We start from the raw sequence: 15,235 nt of genomic DNA on the forward strand, positions 1-15,235 counted from the left end.
TGGCAGCTGTACACCAACTGTATGTATTTAGGAGCACTCCATCAACCTGCATCTGTTCGTTGAAGACGACTCAATAGTCGAAAGAAAATAAAGAAAGATGAGGATTTGACAAGAGGGCGCAAGAGAATTAGCTTCCATGATTTGAACTGACAATTTGCTGTTGGTGGTATTGTAGTTTCTGTTCCACGTAAGGACCTGTGTTGGATTGAGTCATGTTTAGTTTCTTCTGGAGGGAGCAGAATTTCCATCTGTCTTCCCTTGCTAGTGTTGTGTTGAGCTGTCTGTGCCGTCTCTACAAACCTGTTAACTGCATCCATGACCAAACTGGGAAGAAGAGATGTTGTTTCTTCCCTTATCCGTGTGAGTTTTGTTTCCAGGATGTCTATCATGAAGCGTTTCAGCCTTATCCTTTGGTTTCAGAAGGATGCTTTTTGCTCTGTGTCCCTTAACAAAGGAAAGTAGACGTAAGCTGTTTGGTGTCCAATTCAATTTGCTGTCATTTCCCTCTGTTTATTGTACCGTGATATATTGCAAAGTGTCCACAGGTCTCAATGTGAAACATATGAAAACCAGTCAGAGTCGAAAGTCAGGATTTTTTTTTACAAGATAATAGCAGTACAAATGAGTTTTGATTCCTGTTTAATATGACTACTGATTCTGGAAATTCCTGCAGAGCTTCACTACATCAAATCTGTGAGGCAACTTTGATCCTCACAAAAACTGCTGGTTGATATCTGTGAGTTTGAAGCAGTATAACATCATGTTTTTGCTCTCTGAATGAATGGTCTTCCATGCCTTACCATCACCTGAGCTACCACAATGGTTGCAGCAGTAGTTTAATTTTCAGACTCCTTTTTTGAATGTACGGTTTGCCCTGCTCAGAGTCACTGACAATGATCTCTATCGTTCATCTCCTGCTTTGTGCTCGTCAGCAAAAGTTGCATACTTGTTCTTGAAATGTTTTGAATCATTACATTCAGTTCTTGTCACATATCAAACTTAGGGCTTCGTTGGTGGTGACAGTACAGCAAGTAAAGATAAGATAAACTTTATCGATCTCCATAGGGGAAATTCCTTTGTCACAGCAGCGTAACAGGTATGTCAAAAAAGAAAATAAATATGAATATATATATAAATAGAAAGGCAGAAGACAGAAGATAGCAAGACGGAAAAAAATCAATGAATAAATAGACAGCAGATACATAGACAGCAGACAATAACAACAGAGATGACAATGAACAACATCAAGGAACAGTGAGGGTGCAAAATACACAACTAGAACAAGACAGCCATATAAATAGAGAGACAAAACAAATAGCAATGAATCACATGAACAAGCAAAAATAGGCAGGATGTATCCGGGCTGGGACAAACAAGGACAAGAGAGACAGCACAGTTAGTACATGACATGAATGGATGAGGTAGTGAATTGGGCAAGGTAGGGAGAAGCAGCACAGGTACATTCAGGCCAGTCTGAGCCTACCAGACTGCTGGTGTACAGTCTGATGGCCTTGGGCACAAAGGAGTGTCTGAAGCGTTGGGTTCTGCACGGGGGTGGGATGAACCGTTGGCTGGAAGAGCTGCACATCAGGCACAGCTTGTCATGCAGGGGGTGGGATAGAGTCCAGGATAGCTCCCAGTTGTCCTTCTCCCTCCCCACTGCTGCCGATTGAAGATGTTCCAGGTTCAGTGCACCCACAGAGCGGGCTTTCCTCACTAACTTATTAGCTTATTGACCTCACCAATCTTGGCACCACCCCACCAGCACACTATCGCGAAGAAGAGTGTGCTGGCTACCATAGACTGGTAGATGGTCTTGAGGAGCCATAGAGCCCAAACAACCTCGGTCTGCTCAGGAAGAACATCCTGCTCTGACCAGTCCTGGGCGACCAGTCCAGTTTGCTGTTGACATAGGCCCCAAGGTAAATGTAGGTGTCCACTATCTCCACCCTGGATGGTGTTTGGTACCCATCTCCTCCCATTCTTCCAGAAGTCCACAACCACCTCCTTGGTCTTGGAGATGTTAAGTAGGAGGTGGTTCTGGTTGCTCCACTCAACAAAACTTGCAATCAGAGCTCTGTACTCCTCCTCGTTGCCATTGTTGATGCATCCAATGATGGAAGAGTCATCTGAGAACTTCTGGAGGTGGCAGGAACCGGCGGTGTACCGGAAGTCGGAGGTGAAGAGGAATGGAGACAGGATGGTACCTTGGGGCACAGCTGTGATGCATGCCACAGCCTCAGAAACACAGCCATCCACCCTTTTAATACTCTTGAATCTCTGCTCTAAGAGACTCACATAAACTCTATCTATTTTTGAGAAATACTCTTTATTTAGTATTGAGAGGTTTTGTTTTTTTGTTATTTCTGATTTCACCAGTTAGCTCGGGGAAATTCAAGATCTTTCACCAACAAGGGGGAAGAGAAGTAGCTTGGCTATAAATTGATACTAATTTTAGTTGAAATATTAAGAGGGTTTTTTGGTTTCTTTTTAGATGTCAGAGTCAATGTATCACACCAATCTCCACTATAAGAGGTGTCTCCTTTCAAAGAAAAAAACAACAAACCACTGTTTTTTCTACCTCAAAACTACAGGGAGCCACAGAAAACAGGCTAAAGAGCTGCATGTGGCTCCTTGAGGCATGAAAGCGCAAGTAAGATTTATGTCATTGCGAGTTTGTTTTTGCTCATTCTCATTCAGTCTGCCTTCAGTTGACAGAACTAATGAATAGAATAAGTACCTTCATCCCCTTCCACAATACTCAGAGGAAAATCTGCACAACTGCAGAAGAAGTGTTCAGTTTTTTGCCAAAAGATCCAAATACTCAAGAGGGTTCTGGGTTAGTAATTTATGCAAATCGTTATCCATTCCAACCAATGTCTGCTGCTTATCCTTATCAAGGTCGTGGGGGATGCTGGAGCCTATCCCAGCTGCCATCGGGCAAGAGGTGGGGTACACTTGGGCTGGTCACCAGTCAATTGCCAAGCCACATGTACAGAAACACAACCATTGACTCTATCATTCGCACATCTGGGCTAACATGCTCTGTTTTTGGACTGTAGGAGGAAACCCACAGAGACACGGGGAGAACATGCAAACTCCATGCAGAAAGGTCCCCTCTGACAATCAAACGAGTGTCCTCTGTGCTATGAGTCTGAAGCGCTAACCACTGCGTATTCACCCTATGAATAATTTTGTATTTACATCTTTCATATCTGCATATATGCTTTCAATCTACAGTTTCAATGTGGTTACAATCATCTATGTTATAGTATGCCTTATACCTCCTGATTTGTTTGCATCTATTTTACATTCAAGCTGAAATTAAAACCAATGAACAGCTGTCCACATTTATGTGTCTGTTTGAGTGACTGAAGACAGAACATGGAAGAAAAAAAGGAAACAATGGCTTGACACTACAGAACTTTACTTGAATTTGATCCAAGTTCATTGTCTATACAGGATATATTTACAAGATATGAAATCAGGGAAAGGGGGAAACAGAAAAACAAACACGATATAGAACTGAGGTATTAGCTAAAAGCATTTACAGGTTAATAATGATGATCAACAATTAGAGATGCAGTGTCTTCTGCTTAAAAAACATCTTTTGTATATCACAACATGAGGTAGGAGAACAGTGTCTCAATTCATGCAAGAACAAAAGTCTCATCACATTGTAGTATTGGCAACATAGTCTGCAATGGTCGCACAGACACTGCGATTTATGTTTCAGAATACAATTGAGGGGCAAAAAAAAGATTATTTTAAGCAAAGCCATGACTTTTTTAAATTCTCAACAAGATGTGTTTGAATGAAAACATCATGTACCTATTCTTAGCAATGATTTCTGTGATCAGTCCTACTTCTCCCACTCGGGCAAAGAATAATTACTGGATGAAAAATATATACTCAACTACAAAGCATACAATCGGAAGGTCAACTAATGTTTTATTTTGTCACAAGTTTTTTCATGTAGCATGAAAGAAATGGGTATAAGAATCAATATGTCCTTATGATAAAGCCCTGTTCCTTTTAACTTACACTAGTAAATTGGGCACATTTTACACAAGTAAAAATTTTGTACAAAGCGTATCCAAGTTTTCATAACACTGCAAAATGCAAAAAGGCCCAACACACACTTTTAGACGGCATTTATAATTTAGTCCTTTTTTAAAAATGGTGTACAACTAAAAAAGCTTAACAGCGACCCCTTGTGTGTAGAATGAAATTACACATAAAATGTAGACAAATAAAAGATTCCTTTAGGGGTACCCCCCATGTGGAGGACCAAGTCTATTTTAAGTTCTTGCTCTGCTCAAGAGGTAATTAAGTCAATAAAAAATGAAAAAAAAAAAAATAATAATACTGATTATCAATTCAGCGGTGTCAAAATATACAGACTTCTGACAAAGATAAATTATCTCAAATCAGAAAACATAGCTGTACATCCAGAGCTACATGAGCAAGTTATTCTCTTTCCCTTTTCATTGCAGCTGTGCTTCTGACAGACATGGAGGTTCCGCACACACAAGTACACACATTCAAACACAAACACAAAAAGACACAGACGTGCGCGCACGCACGCACGCACGCACGCACGCACACACACACACACACGCACACACACACGCACACACACACACACACACACACACAACTGATTTCCAGATTAAGCAACATTTTTTGTTCTTTAACTAACTTTATATTTTGCCAACCTCTGAATCAATAGTCATATAAAGCTTGCACATGTTCAATGTTCATGCATATGATTCATCTCAATATTTTGTGTATTACGTGGGGAAACATTTCTTTTTTTAACGTTATTTATTTTTTTCACAATGAGTGGCCCAGTGATACCAACATAAGGGGCAGCAAAACATGCATCTTTTTTTTTTCTTATTCAAAATGCATTTTCTTAAACGGATGTATACAATTGATTTTGTTCATGGGAGAGTGTTTAATAATGACAAAAAATCTTATATTACACCTAAAACGGTCTGTCTAGATGAAATCCACAAAAAAAAAAAAAACAAATGCATCAATTAAGGGGGAGTATTTAAGACGTTTTTTTTTTATCTTCCTATTTTGCTTTTGTCTTGCATCAAGTTTCAGTAAATAATGTTTCAATCCCTCGCATTGACTCAACAAAAGTCAAGTCCTGATATTTGCAAAGATCACATTTTTTTTCCCAAAAAGACAGCAAAGACGAGGCAATCTAAAGCCTCATTTCTGGTCCAATCTATATAACCTTTATAAGATTATTCATATAAGAACAGTTAATATATTAATGACTACTGTATTTACAAAGTGAATATAAATCTTTCGTTAATATGTTAAATATTTTCTTTCTTAATTTCAATAAAGGTTTGAATGGAACAACAGTAGAGTTTACATTTGCAGCTCTGTTTTGATGTTATTGGCTTGCAACTGCTTTCAAGACTTGACATAACAACTGCACTCTGACTGGTCTTTGTTACTGTAAAGGGAAGCTGTGTAAGTAAATCTGCATTAAACAAGATGGAGCACAGTGAAATGTCTATCAATTTGCATTTTTAGCAGATGCATAAAAAAGCTCAATTTAGCCAAGGCCTCAACCCTTCTCCTTTAAACTGTTATTTACTCACAGACTTCTCTCACTCTATCCACTTCTCTCCCTCCCTCCCTTCTAATATGGATCTCCTTAGAGGCAGTAAAAAGCACTTTGCCTGGCAACTAACACATTGAAAGTCCTCTCTTCATCTGGCTGGACGTCTGCTCAATCTTCTGGTATCCACAAAACACTGCAAACACTGGCTGATCTGGTAATGGAGATGCCTGAATGGTTTTGTGAGAGAGTGATGGTGGTTTGAGGAGAACAGTGAGGGAGGGAGGTTGTTGAGCAATGGGAGATTCTGTACAGTCTTGCACAAGGACAGGCTGAGGCCCCCAGACTACAGCTGCCCTAATTCTAATGGAACAGAACAAAAAAGACTCCCAGTGTACCCCTGGCGTCCGGGCCACCCAGCATGAGTGCACCAGTGGTCTGAATGCTCCCCTAAAACCTTGCCTCCCCTCTTCCTCTCTGCTGGCCTACCCAGTGCTGTTTGTTCAGCCAGGCAGAATAATGGGAAGTAGAGGCCAGAACTGAGGCCCAAACCACCCCAGACTGTTTTCACCTGTGACCCATATTCTTAGATGACACTCATAAATAGCTTGAGTATAAAACCGTGTGCTAACAATTAAGTCAAATGTTACAAAAAATAGATTGACTGAGGTTTGATCATCTGCTGGAAATGCTGGAGCTATTGTCTTGTCAGAAGGCCTAGCTTGCATTAACACGTTCAATTGTGTGTGAACGGGTAAAGTTGTTGTTACACTGTTTCTGTACAGCCGGCCCACAAGTTACAGTCTGTCCATGGTTTTCCTAGAAAAACTGGCAGAACCATCCGCTGTATCCAGACACATTCCTCTCCCATAGTGAGGAGCGCATTAAGCACATACCACTGGTTTTCAGCTTCTTCATGCCAAGCTTGAAAAAAAGCAGTGTTTTCTGTCTGTCTCTAAGTGGGTGAATACCACAGTGCTAAGGAGTTTCTCCAGCAGAGGGCAAATGGATGAGACCACAGGAGAGGAGGGTGTGATTCCAAGGGGAAGTGGAGACATGGGGCAGATTGGGAATAAACCTCAGGACTGTTTGGTCTAGGGCAGGACTGTTCAGTTCTAGCCAAGTAGAGCATGGAGGGTAGAGAGAGTACTAGTCAATGTGAGGGCAAGCAGCCGAATTCCAGGCCACATGACACACTACTTACTCTGGAAATAGGGGTGGGGGTGTCACACTCAAACCACGCATTTCAAATCCATCATCACTACTGGCATATATTTAAGAGGTTTTAGGACATTGGAAGAATGTCTTTTTGTACAGTAAAGGTCTTTCTCAATGATTAGACATTTAATCATTTTAGACATTTCTTGTCTGTATTTTGAAAGGAGTAAAATAACAGAACAATTGTAATGTAGTCCACGCAGTTTCCTGCATTCGCTGGTAGGTGAGCATTTGGATTAAATGTACAGAAAAACTTAGAAGGCCATGTAATCTGTTGCCAATATGTGTTTGTGGACATCAATTGCTGTCCCAGTTAGCAGCATGAAGTGCCGTCCATGTGGAGCTAAGACAAGTCTTAAGTCTGAAGTCATTTGCCTCATTAATCCAGGGATAGCAAGAGGAAATGCAAAAGGAGAACAACAACTAAATTGGCATAGGGTCAAATCAGCATCAACTTGACCAAACTGTCTGTAAAGCAGCTGGATTGTTCAGTAAAATCTATAAATAAATTCAAACATACATGCCAAAAAAGTCTTTAAATACTGAGAGATAGAAGGAAAGCAAAAAGGAAATTAAAAAAAATTGTGTAATGTTAAAATTACAAAAAACAAAAATCAGTCCTACACTGACACAAAGAGGAAAAGGATGAGATGAGGAGAATTGAAGCTCTTTTTGGCTTCAAACTGATTTGTTTGTGTCTGTAGAGTTGGCAGGTAATGAGTATAGGAACGACAAATGGAGGTGCCAGGGGGTAAGGGAGGTTACTTCTGACCACTGGCCGAGGCCTCTGAGATGGAGGAAGGGGAGGAGGAAGGTGGGGAATGGGCATTTGGGGGGCCGGTTGAGGGAGTAGGAGGAGGAGATGGGCTGCCTCCCACTGTTCCAGACTGGGCCATCTGCTGCTTGAGCTGGGTGATTGTGCGCTCCAGCTTCTCTCGTGCCTCTCTTTCCCTGCGCAGCTCCTCCTGCAGCTCCTGTCGGTCTGCCTCCGCCTGCTCCAGCCGCTGATGTAAGTCAGACAACTGGGAAGAGATACAGAGATGCCGGCAATATGAGACGAGTTTGTGCTTAAACAAAAACCTTTGACGAATTATGTTGTCAACTTCTGGATGTTCACAAACAATGATGTAAAAATAAATTACAAGCTATGATAAAACAAACTGCAACTCAACGCAAATATTGATTGTGTTACAAATGCAGTGATTGAGAAGGGCGTTGTCAATCCAGTGAAAACATCAGAGCAGCTGAAAGTCATTCTTTTTGTTTGATAGACGGATTCCCTTGGTGGCAATCAGCAAGGCAGTCTGTGGCAGTGTTTGATTTCCTCAAAATAGTCAAATACCCCCCGAAAACAACAAAAAACGTTCAAGGCTAAGCCACTTACAGTTTCCGGTCATGCCATCAACCACTGGCTATAAATTCTAAATTACTACTAACCTTGATGTGGCATGTCAAAACTTGAATATTATTATATTTAGAGCAATATCACAAAAGGACACCATCATACATTTCACTCAATATAAATGTGTTGAGTGAGCACATCTAAGCATTCATAGACGGTGAGCTCCACAGCTTATTCCTGGATGCTCACTGGAGCATTGCAGAAACTTTAAGAATAGAATGGCATGTGTAAATGGCAGAAGGCATTGTGCTGAGAAAATGTCAATGTGCTCCAGCCAGTTTCATGCATATTTCAGCTCTGTGTACGAGCTAATTTTTCACTTGAAGCTCCTACCTGTGCTGTGTAGTGGGCTTCTTGTTGGCGTTGAGCCCCAGGCTCACAGGCACAAGCCTGTTGCCTTAACTGCTCCAGACGGGTCTCCAGCTCCAACTGTTCCTGGCGGGCTTGGCTGAGCTGCCGTGCCTGCTCACTGTGCACTGCCTCCAGCTCACTGCGAAGCTCTCGCTGTTCTGCACTAAGTTCCTGTAGCCTCACTGCCTCACCCCCACGCAATGCCTCCAGCTCCTGGAGACATAAAGAATAAGTCAAGGAAAATAATGATAATATTAGACTTCACTGATCCCCACACAGAAAAAAAAAAATTGGATTTTGACTGCACCAGAAGGAGGTCAAAGGCATAATACTGCAAGAGGTTCAAGAAGATTGCAAACTTCTGCCATTAAACTTCTTTCAGTGAGATAGAAAACACTAAGATGACGCTATGCGTTTTCTTCTGAAATGTTTTTATTAACACAAATTAAATTTGGAGAACAAATTAAATATTTACTATTTCCTGTAAATAGTTTTAATTCAATAAGTAGACCAATGACAATCACGATGTCACTCCAATGTAGACAAGACCATTATTTCTGAAAAGAAATTAAAATTCTTCTTTTCATTTTGGCTTCTTCCTTCAGAGGTCATCACAACAAATCACTTGCATCCATCTAATCTTATCCTCTGCATCCTCGTTCTTACCACCAACTAGCTCAATGACGTCTTTCACTCCATCTATTAATATCTTCTTTATAGTTCCTCCAGGCCTCCCCCAGGCCTCCTGCCAGCCAGTTCCAATCTCAGCATCCTTCTACAAATATATTAAATGTCTGTCATCTGTACATGTCCAAACCATCTCAGTCTTGCCTCTGACCTGATCTCCAAAGCCTCTAACATGTGCTGTCCTTTTGATGGACCAATTCCTGATTCTATCCATCTGAGATACCCCCAAAGAGAACCTCAACATATTCATCTCTGCTACCTCCATCTCTACTTCTTGCCTTTTCTCCATCCATCCATCCATCCATCCATCCATCCATCCATCTTCCCTCGCTTATCCAGAGTCGGGTCGCAGGGGCAGTAGTGACCTCCCTCTCCTCCACCCATGGTCCAGCTCCTCTGGGGGGACCCAAGGCCAGCCTGGAGACAGTCTCTCCAGCGTGCTCTGGGTCTTCCCTGCGGTCTCCTCCATGATGGACATGCCCAGAATACCTCCCCCAGGAGGAATCACACCTTCTTCTTCATGTCAGTCTAAACCATACAACATTGCTGGTCTCATAACCACCTTGCACACTTTTCCATTCAACCTGAATGAAACTCTCATCGCACATCACACAAAACTTTTCTAAACCTGCTGCTACCTGCTTGCACACGTTTCTTCACCCCTTTTGCCCACACACTGCGGTTTACTGGATTGTTAACCCTAAGTTTTTAAAATCCTCCAGGTTCTTTACTAAGACTCCCTATAACATCACCCTTTTACTTTACTTGGGTCCCTCTCATCCACACATGTATATTATCTCACTGAGGTTGACCTTCATTCCTCTCCTTTCCATGGTATGCCTCCACCTCACTAGACTTTACTCTTCCTGCTCCCTTCTCTTATTATTGATCACAATGTGATCTGAAAACATCAGTCTGTGGTGATTCCTGTCTAACCTCATCTGTCAGCCTATCCATCAGCACTGAAAACACTCCAAAACATCGAACATATGCTGTTCCTGCGATGAACTCATTCTTGATCCTATCCATCCTCATTAATGTTGGCCTCACCACTGTCTTGTATACCTTTCCTCTTATTCTGGCTGATAATCTTTTATCACACATTATCCTTACACTTTCCTTTGCCCATTCCAGCCTCCTTGAACGTGTTTCTTCACCTCTTCTCCACACTCTCTATTGCACTGTCTTACCCTGAGTACTTAAAATCCACCACCACCACCCTAATCTCGACTCCCTGTAGCCTCATGGTTTCACTCGGGTCCCTGTCATTTACATACATATATTCTGTCTTGCTGCAGCTAACCTTCATTCTTCTCCTTTCAAGGGCATGCATCCACCTCTCTAGATATACCTACACCTGTTCCCTGCTCTCACTACAGATCACAATGTCATCTGCAAACATCATGGTCCATGGAGATTCCCGTCTAACCTCATCTGTCCACTGCAAATAAGAAGGGGCTCGGAGCTGACCCCTGATGCACCTCACCTCCACCTTTAACTTCTCAGTCACACTGACAGCATATCACAACACTGTCTCACAGCTCACATACATGTCCTGAGCAAGTCTTACAAACTTCTTTGCCACCCCAGACTTCCTCATACAATACCATAGTTCCTCTCTCAGCACCCTGTCTTCTACTTTTAGACATAATGCAGCTCCCTGTGACCTTCTCTGTACTGCATGGACTGCATCTGTGGTACTATTTCTTGGCATGAAGCAATACTGCTGCTCACAAATTCTGACTACTGTTCTCAGTCTAGTATCTACTACTCTTTACCATAACTTCACTGTATGGCTCATCAACTTTATTCCTTTATAGTTACTGCAATTCCACACATCTTCCCTGCCGTTTATTAAAAACAGGCCCCAGCCCACTTCTCCCCAATTCCTCAGGCATCCTTTGGTCAAACTCTCTACTGTCATCTCTGCTAGACACTGAGGTATATATACCTCAACAGGAATATCATAAGGACCAGCTACCTCTCCACTCACTTTTCTCTTCAATGCACTCACTCCTCGCGTCACCTTTACTTATCTCTATTTGGTGCTTCACAACAACCACCGCTTCTACCCTTCGATCTTAAATTGAGTGATATATGTCAGACACACTGATTTGTGGACTGATTGCTTGTTTTAAGAGAGTCAGGCCAATCCTTGATCTATTCATGCAGCATGACAAGAGAAAGAATTATGGCAGAAATGTGAGTGACCACTATACATTCACTTCAAGTACACTTTTAAGAAGTGAAGACTGCTATGATCTTACTTACGATGTACTTTTTATCTTGGTCTTTGATTTTTTCCAACCAACTTACCATTTCCAGCTGTAGTTGCTTGTTAAGAGTGGAGTTGAGCTTCTCTTGCTGCCTGCTATACATCTGCATGATCTCCACAACAATCCTGTCCTTGTCATCCTCTGGCCCCGCCACCATTGTAGCACCGTTCAAGGCAGAGCCTGTGTCCTTAGCTGCTACTTCCGTTACCGGTGACAACAAGGAGGCAGAAGGAGGAGGGTTGTGGGTTGGGCTTGGGTTGGTTTTCTTGGAACTCAGACTGCTTGTCTCCATGGAAACTGCCTGGGTTTGGCATTCCTGCTCTGTGGCCAAGGAAGAAGCCACACGTTGGGATTTGGCCTCCTCAGCGCAAACAGCAATGGGGGGTGATGCGTGAAGATCTGAGCATGGACGAAGAGACAGATGAAGGAGTAAGTTTTAAAAAGAGTGAAGAGGAGGTGGGTGAAAGACAGGAAGTGTGAACCAAGCTGGTTGCACACTCCCGCCTACGCTTAGTGACACCTTCACACAACCTCATCGAGGCTCACACTTCTTTCCAAGAGAGAGCGCACACACATGCATGGCATGGCAACAATCAAAGAGCCAAACATTCGCCTACAAATTCTTTGTATACCCTCAGACATGTAGGGAGAGAGGGATTAGGGCCTTGTGTGGGAGCAGAGCAGCCCTGTGTTGGCCCCTCCTCTGTTCAAACTCTGGTTTATTCCCTTTCTGTAGTCTTTAAAAGTGCACAGGCTGGGAATTGCAACAAACAGGCAGCGTCACATTTTAACACACAAATACACAAATGTTGAACAGGGCATGTGTAGGCAGCTGCTCGTAATGAGGGGCTGTTTGAAAAGTCAAATAGTGAAAAAGAGTGACAGTGAGAGCATGAAAACAGTGGGTTGTTTACCAGCCTTATGCATTCATTCAGTATGTGACTGACAGGAAACAGCATGTCTGGCACAGGGGAGACACATTCACAACAAAAAAAGAATATATATATATATATATATATATATATATATATATATATATATATATATGCAGTACTGCATCACACCAAAGACAGGTAACAGGAGTGAGTCACATGGTGATGGATCAAAAGGAAACAAACAGGAGAAAGCAGGCAACTGCAGAAACATTGAAAGGCTCTCAGAGAGATAGAGGAAGATGTTTAACAAGCAGAAAAGGAGGAGAGGAGGGCAGCAATGAGGAGGAGGAGGGGAGAAGTGACAGCAGACTATGAGGGAGGCGGAGATGAAGGAAACCAGAGAAGAAAGAGATGAGGATGGATGGATGACGGAGGAAGTACAAGAGCAGATGGAGGACAGACTCAGAGAGGATGTGGATATAGCTGCCAGGAAGAGAGGGAGGAAGGAGAGAGAGTTCTGGCTGTGGATGATATAGTGAACCTGGCAGTCAGACATGGCGTAGTGGCAAACGCACCATTCCCGTGATTCAGCCCTCTTTTGCTTATACCCCTCTCTCATAGTTCTCTCTCTATATATAAGCAAATTATTAATGAAGGTTAACATACACATTTTAAACTGCACATCAAAAAAAAAGATTTACACACACTAAGTGCAAAAAAGAGGTCACTGCCATATTTCCCTGTGTTCATCAATACTGAAATGCCCCCTGAGTCTTTATCTGAAGGTCACTGCATGATTATGTGCATGGCTGCAGGCTGCAGTGTTAAGCGTGTGTGTGTGTGTGGGTGTGTGTGTGTGTGTGTGTGTGTGTGTGTGTGTGTGTGTGTGTGTGTGGCCTACTGTAGAATGTTTACAGTAAGCACGTGTTTGTTCTCCAAGTGTGCTACATCAACATGATATGCCTGTCTATTCTACTTATATTGTATGTATGGAAATTGCTCATGCCTGCTATGAGTGTCATGTATTTATAGTAGGCATGTGTCAGCTGTGTTAGTGTGCCTTATCGCCATGCAGTATGTACAAGAGATAAAATAGTGATGGCAACCAGATTTATTAGAAATCAAAGATCACTACATTTCCAGTTGTGGTTAACCCTAAAATTGGCTGAAATCTTTGGTTATGATTTAGTTATGGTTCAACAGCCTCAAAATGGACTATTCACACTCACATTTAAATAGTGCAATCCATCAGTTTAAGACTGAACACAGTTTTAATACATATAATAGTGTGAAGACTTTTGGAATACAGCCAAGTGAACACAGTACTGATAGAAAGGCATACTAATTTGTGATTGCAAAGACGGCAAATGTAAATTTCTGCATAGGATTTCAAAAGTTATTAATGAGTAGGGTTCTGGCCCAAATAAAGACACATTCCTTCATTTTGTGGAGAAAATGAATTGGTTAGTTGGTTGGCGCATCTCCCTGCCATTTGGCCATATATGGCAATCAAATGGTAATCTTTTTGCATATTGCCTGTACGAATATAGTGTCACTTTATTTGTTGGGACTGGAATATGTGAAAAGATATCAATCTAACTAATGGCCTTGCAAAACTGCAGTTCTCACAATTGTGAGTAAATAAAGTACAGTCAATTCCAGACTATAAGCTGCTACTTTTTTCAGACATATTGGACACTGCAGCTTAAGCAATGATGCGGCTAATGTGCATGGGCTATCAAGCTTCATGCCGCAAAAATATTTAGCCTTGTCACATTGGACCAATGAAATCACCGTGAAATTCTGAGGCTGTTCAATTCCAACACTCAAGAAGACGACTAATTGTTTTAGTGCAAAGGAGGAAGATGATGATAGCGATCAGCTGGAGTAGGACAAAACGAGGATAGAAAACGGATGGATGGTCTTTTCCTTGTGTTATTTATAATTTATCTTTTTCATCAGCCATGTTACAGGCACTGTTAAGGAAAAAAGCATTTCTAGTACATATTTGTGGATTTTACTGGTATGTACCGTAAAGTCCGGACTATAAGCCACTACTTTTTTCACACGTGTTGGAACACTGTAGCTTAAACAATGATGCAGCTAAATTTATGGATTTTTTTGCCCTACCGAGCTTCATGCCGCCAAAACATTTAGCCTCGTCACATTGCACCAAAGAAATTGCCATGAAATTCTTAGGCTTTTCAATTCCGACACTGAAGAAAACAACTTTAATGGTTTTAGTGCTCAGGACAAAGACAACGATAGCGATCAGGTGTGGCTTATGTTCAGATGCGCTTGATAGTCCGGAAATTATGTTATTTAATTAATTGCTAAAAAAATTTGTCCGTGTAACATCTTTCTGTGAAATAATCTCATGTTACAACGGGGACAACTGCAGCTTATAAACAATTGTGGACAATATGTACATATATATTTACTTATTTATTTTTATCTGGTGCGGCTTATATGCAAGTGCCCTCAATAGTCCAAGTATCATGGTACCATAAGTTGCTTTCCGTATGAACATCATTTTGTAGGCATTCATACTGACCCATTGGTGGCTCATCATGGCCCAGCACTCTGCGACTGTAGTGCTGTTTAAGGAGAGCTCCAAGCATCTCAGGGCTAATCTCCGCCTCCCTGCGCAGTGATACGTTGGGCGCCACCATCTTGTCGTACGTGTACAGGTAGTAACTGAGATAGAAACAAAAGATAGGCAACATTTAAACACAGGAATTGCTTCATTTGCAGACAATCCATACTACTGTTACCTCTAACATACTGCAATTTTTTTCAAGAGATTTCTTTGTATTTGCTACTATAGTTATGACTGCAA

At 41.8% G+C, this 15,235-nt stretch overlaps 1 protein-coding gene across 1 annotated transcript in view; it reads right to left on the reverse strand.

Annotated features, from left to right (window-relative positions):
• Positions 1 to 3,410: 3,410 nt before the first annotated feature.
• skila (SKI-like proto-oncogene a) overlaps positions 3,411 to 15,235 on the reverse strand; it is a 35,711-nt gene continuing 23,886 nt past the window's right edge. The window contains exons 5-8 of the mRNA XM_086175591.1: positions 14,951 to 15,093; positions 11,562 to 11,920; positions 8,541 to 8,771; positions 3,411 to 7,827 (exon numbers count right to left, since the gene is read on the reverse strand). Coding sequence (XP_086031717.1) covers positions 7,567 to 7,827; positions 8,541 to 8,771; positions 11,562 to 11,920; positions 14,951 to 15,093 — 994 coding nt within the window. The 3' untranslated portion in view covers positions 3,411 to 7,566. The remainder of the gene's footprint in view (positions 7,828 to 8,540; positions 8,772 to 11,561; positions 11,921 to 14,950; positions 15,094 to 15,235) is intronic.

This window comes from Fistularia commersonii, chromosome 28 (genome assembly GCF_037954325.1).
Source record: "Fistularia commersonii isolate RoL2024-O1a breed Wild chromosome 28, RoL_Fcom_v1.0, whole genome shotgun sequence".
Classification (NCBI taxonomy): Eukaryota; Metazoa; Chordata; class Actinopteri; order Syngnathiformes; family Fistulariidae; genus Fistularia; species Fistularia commersonii.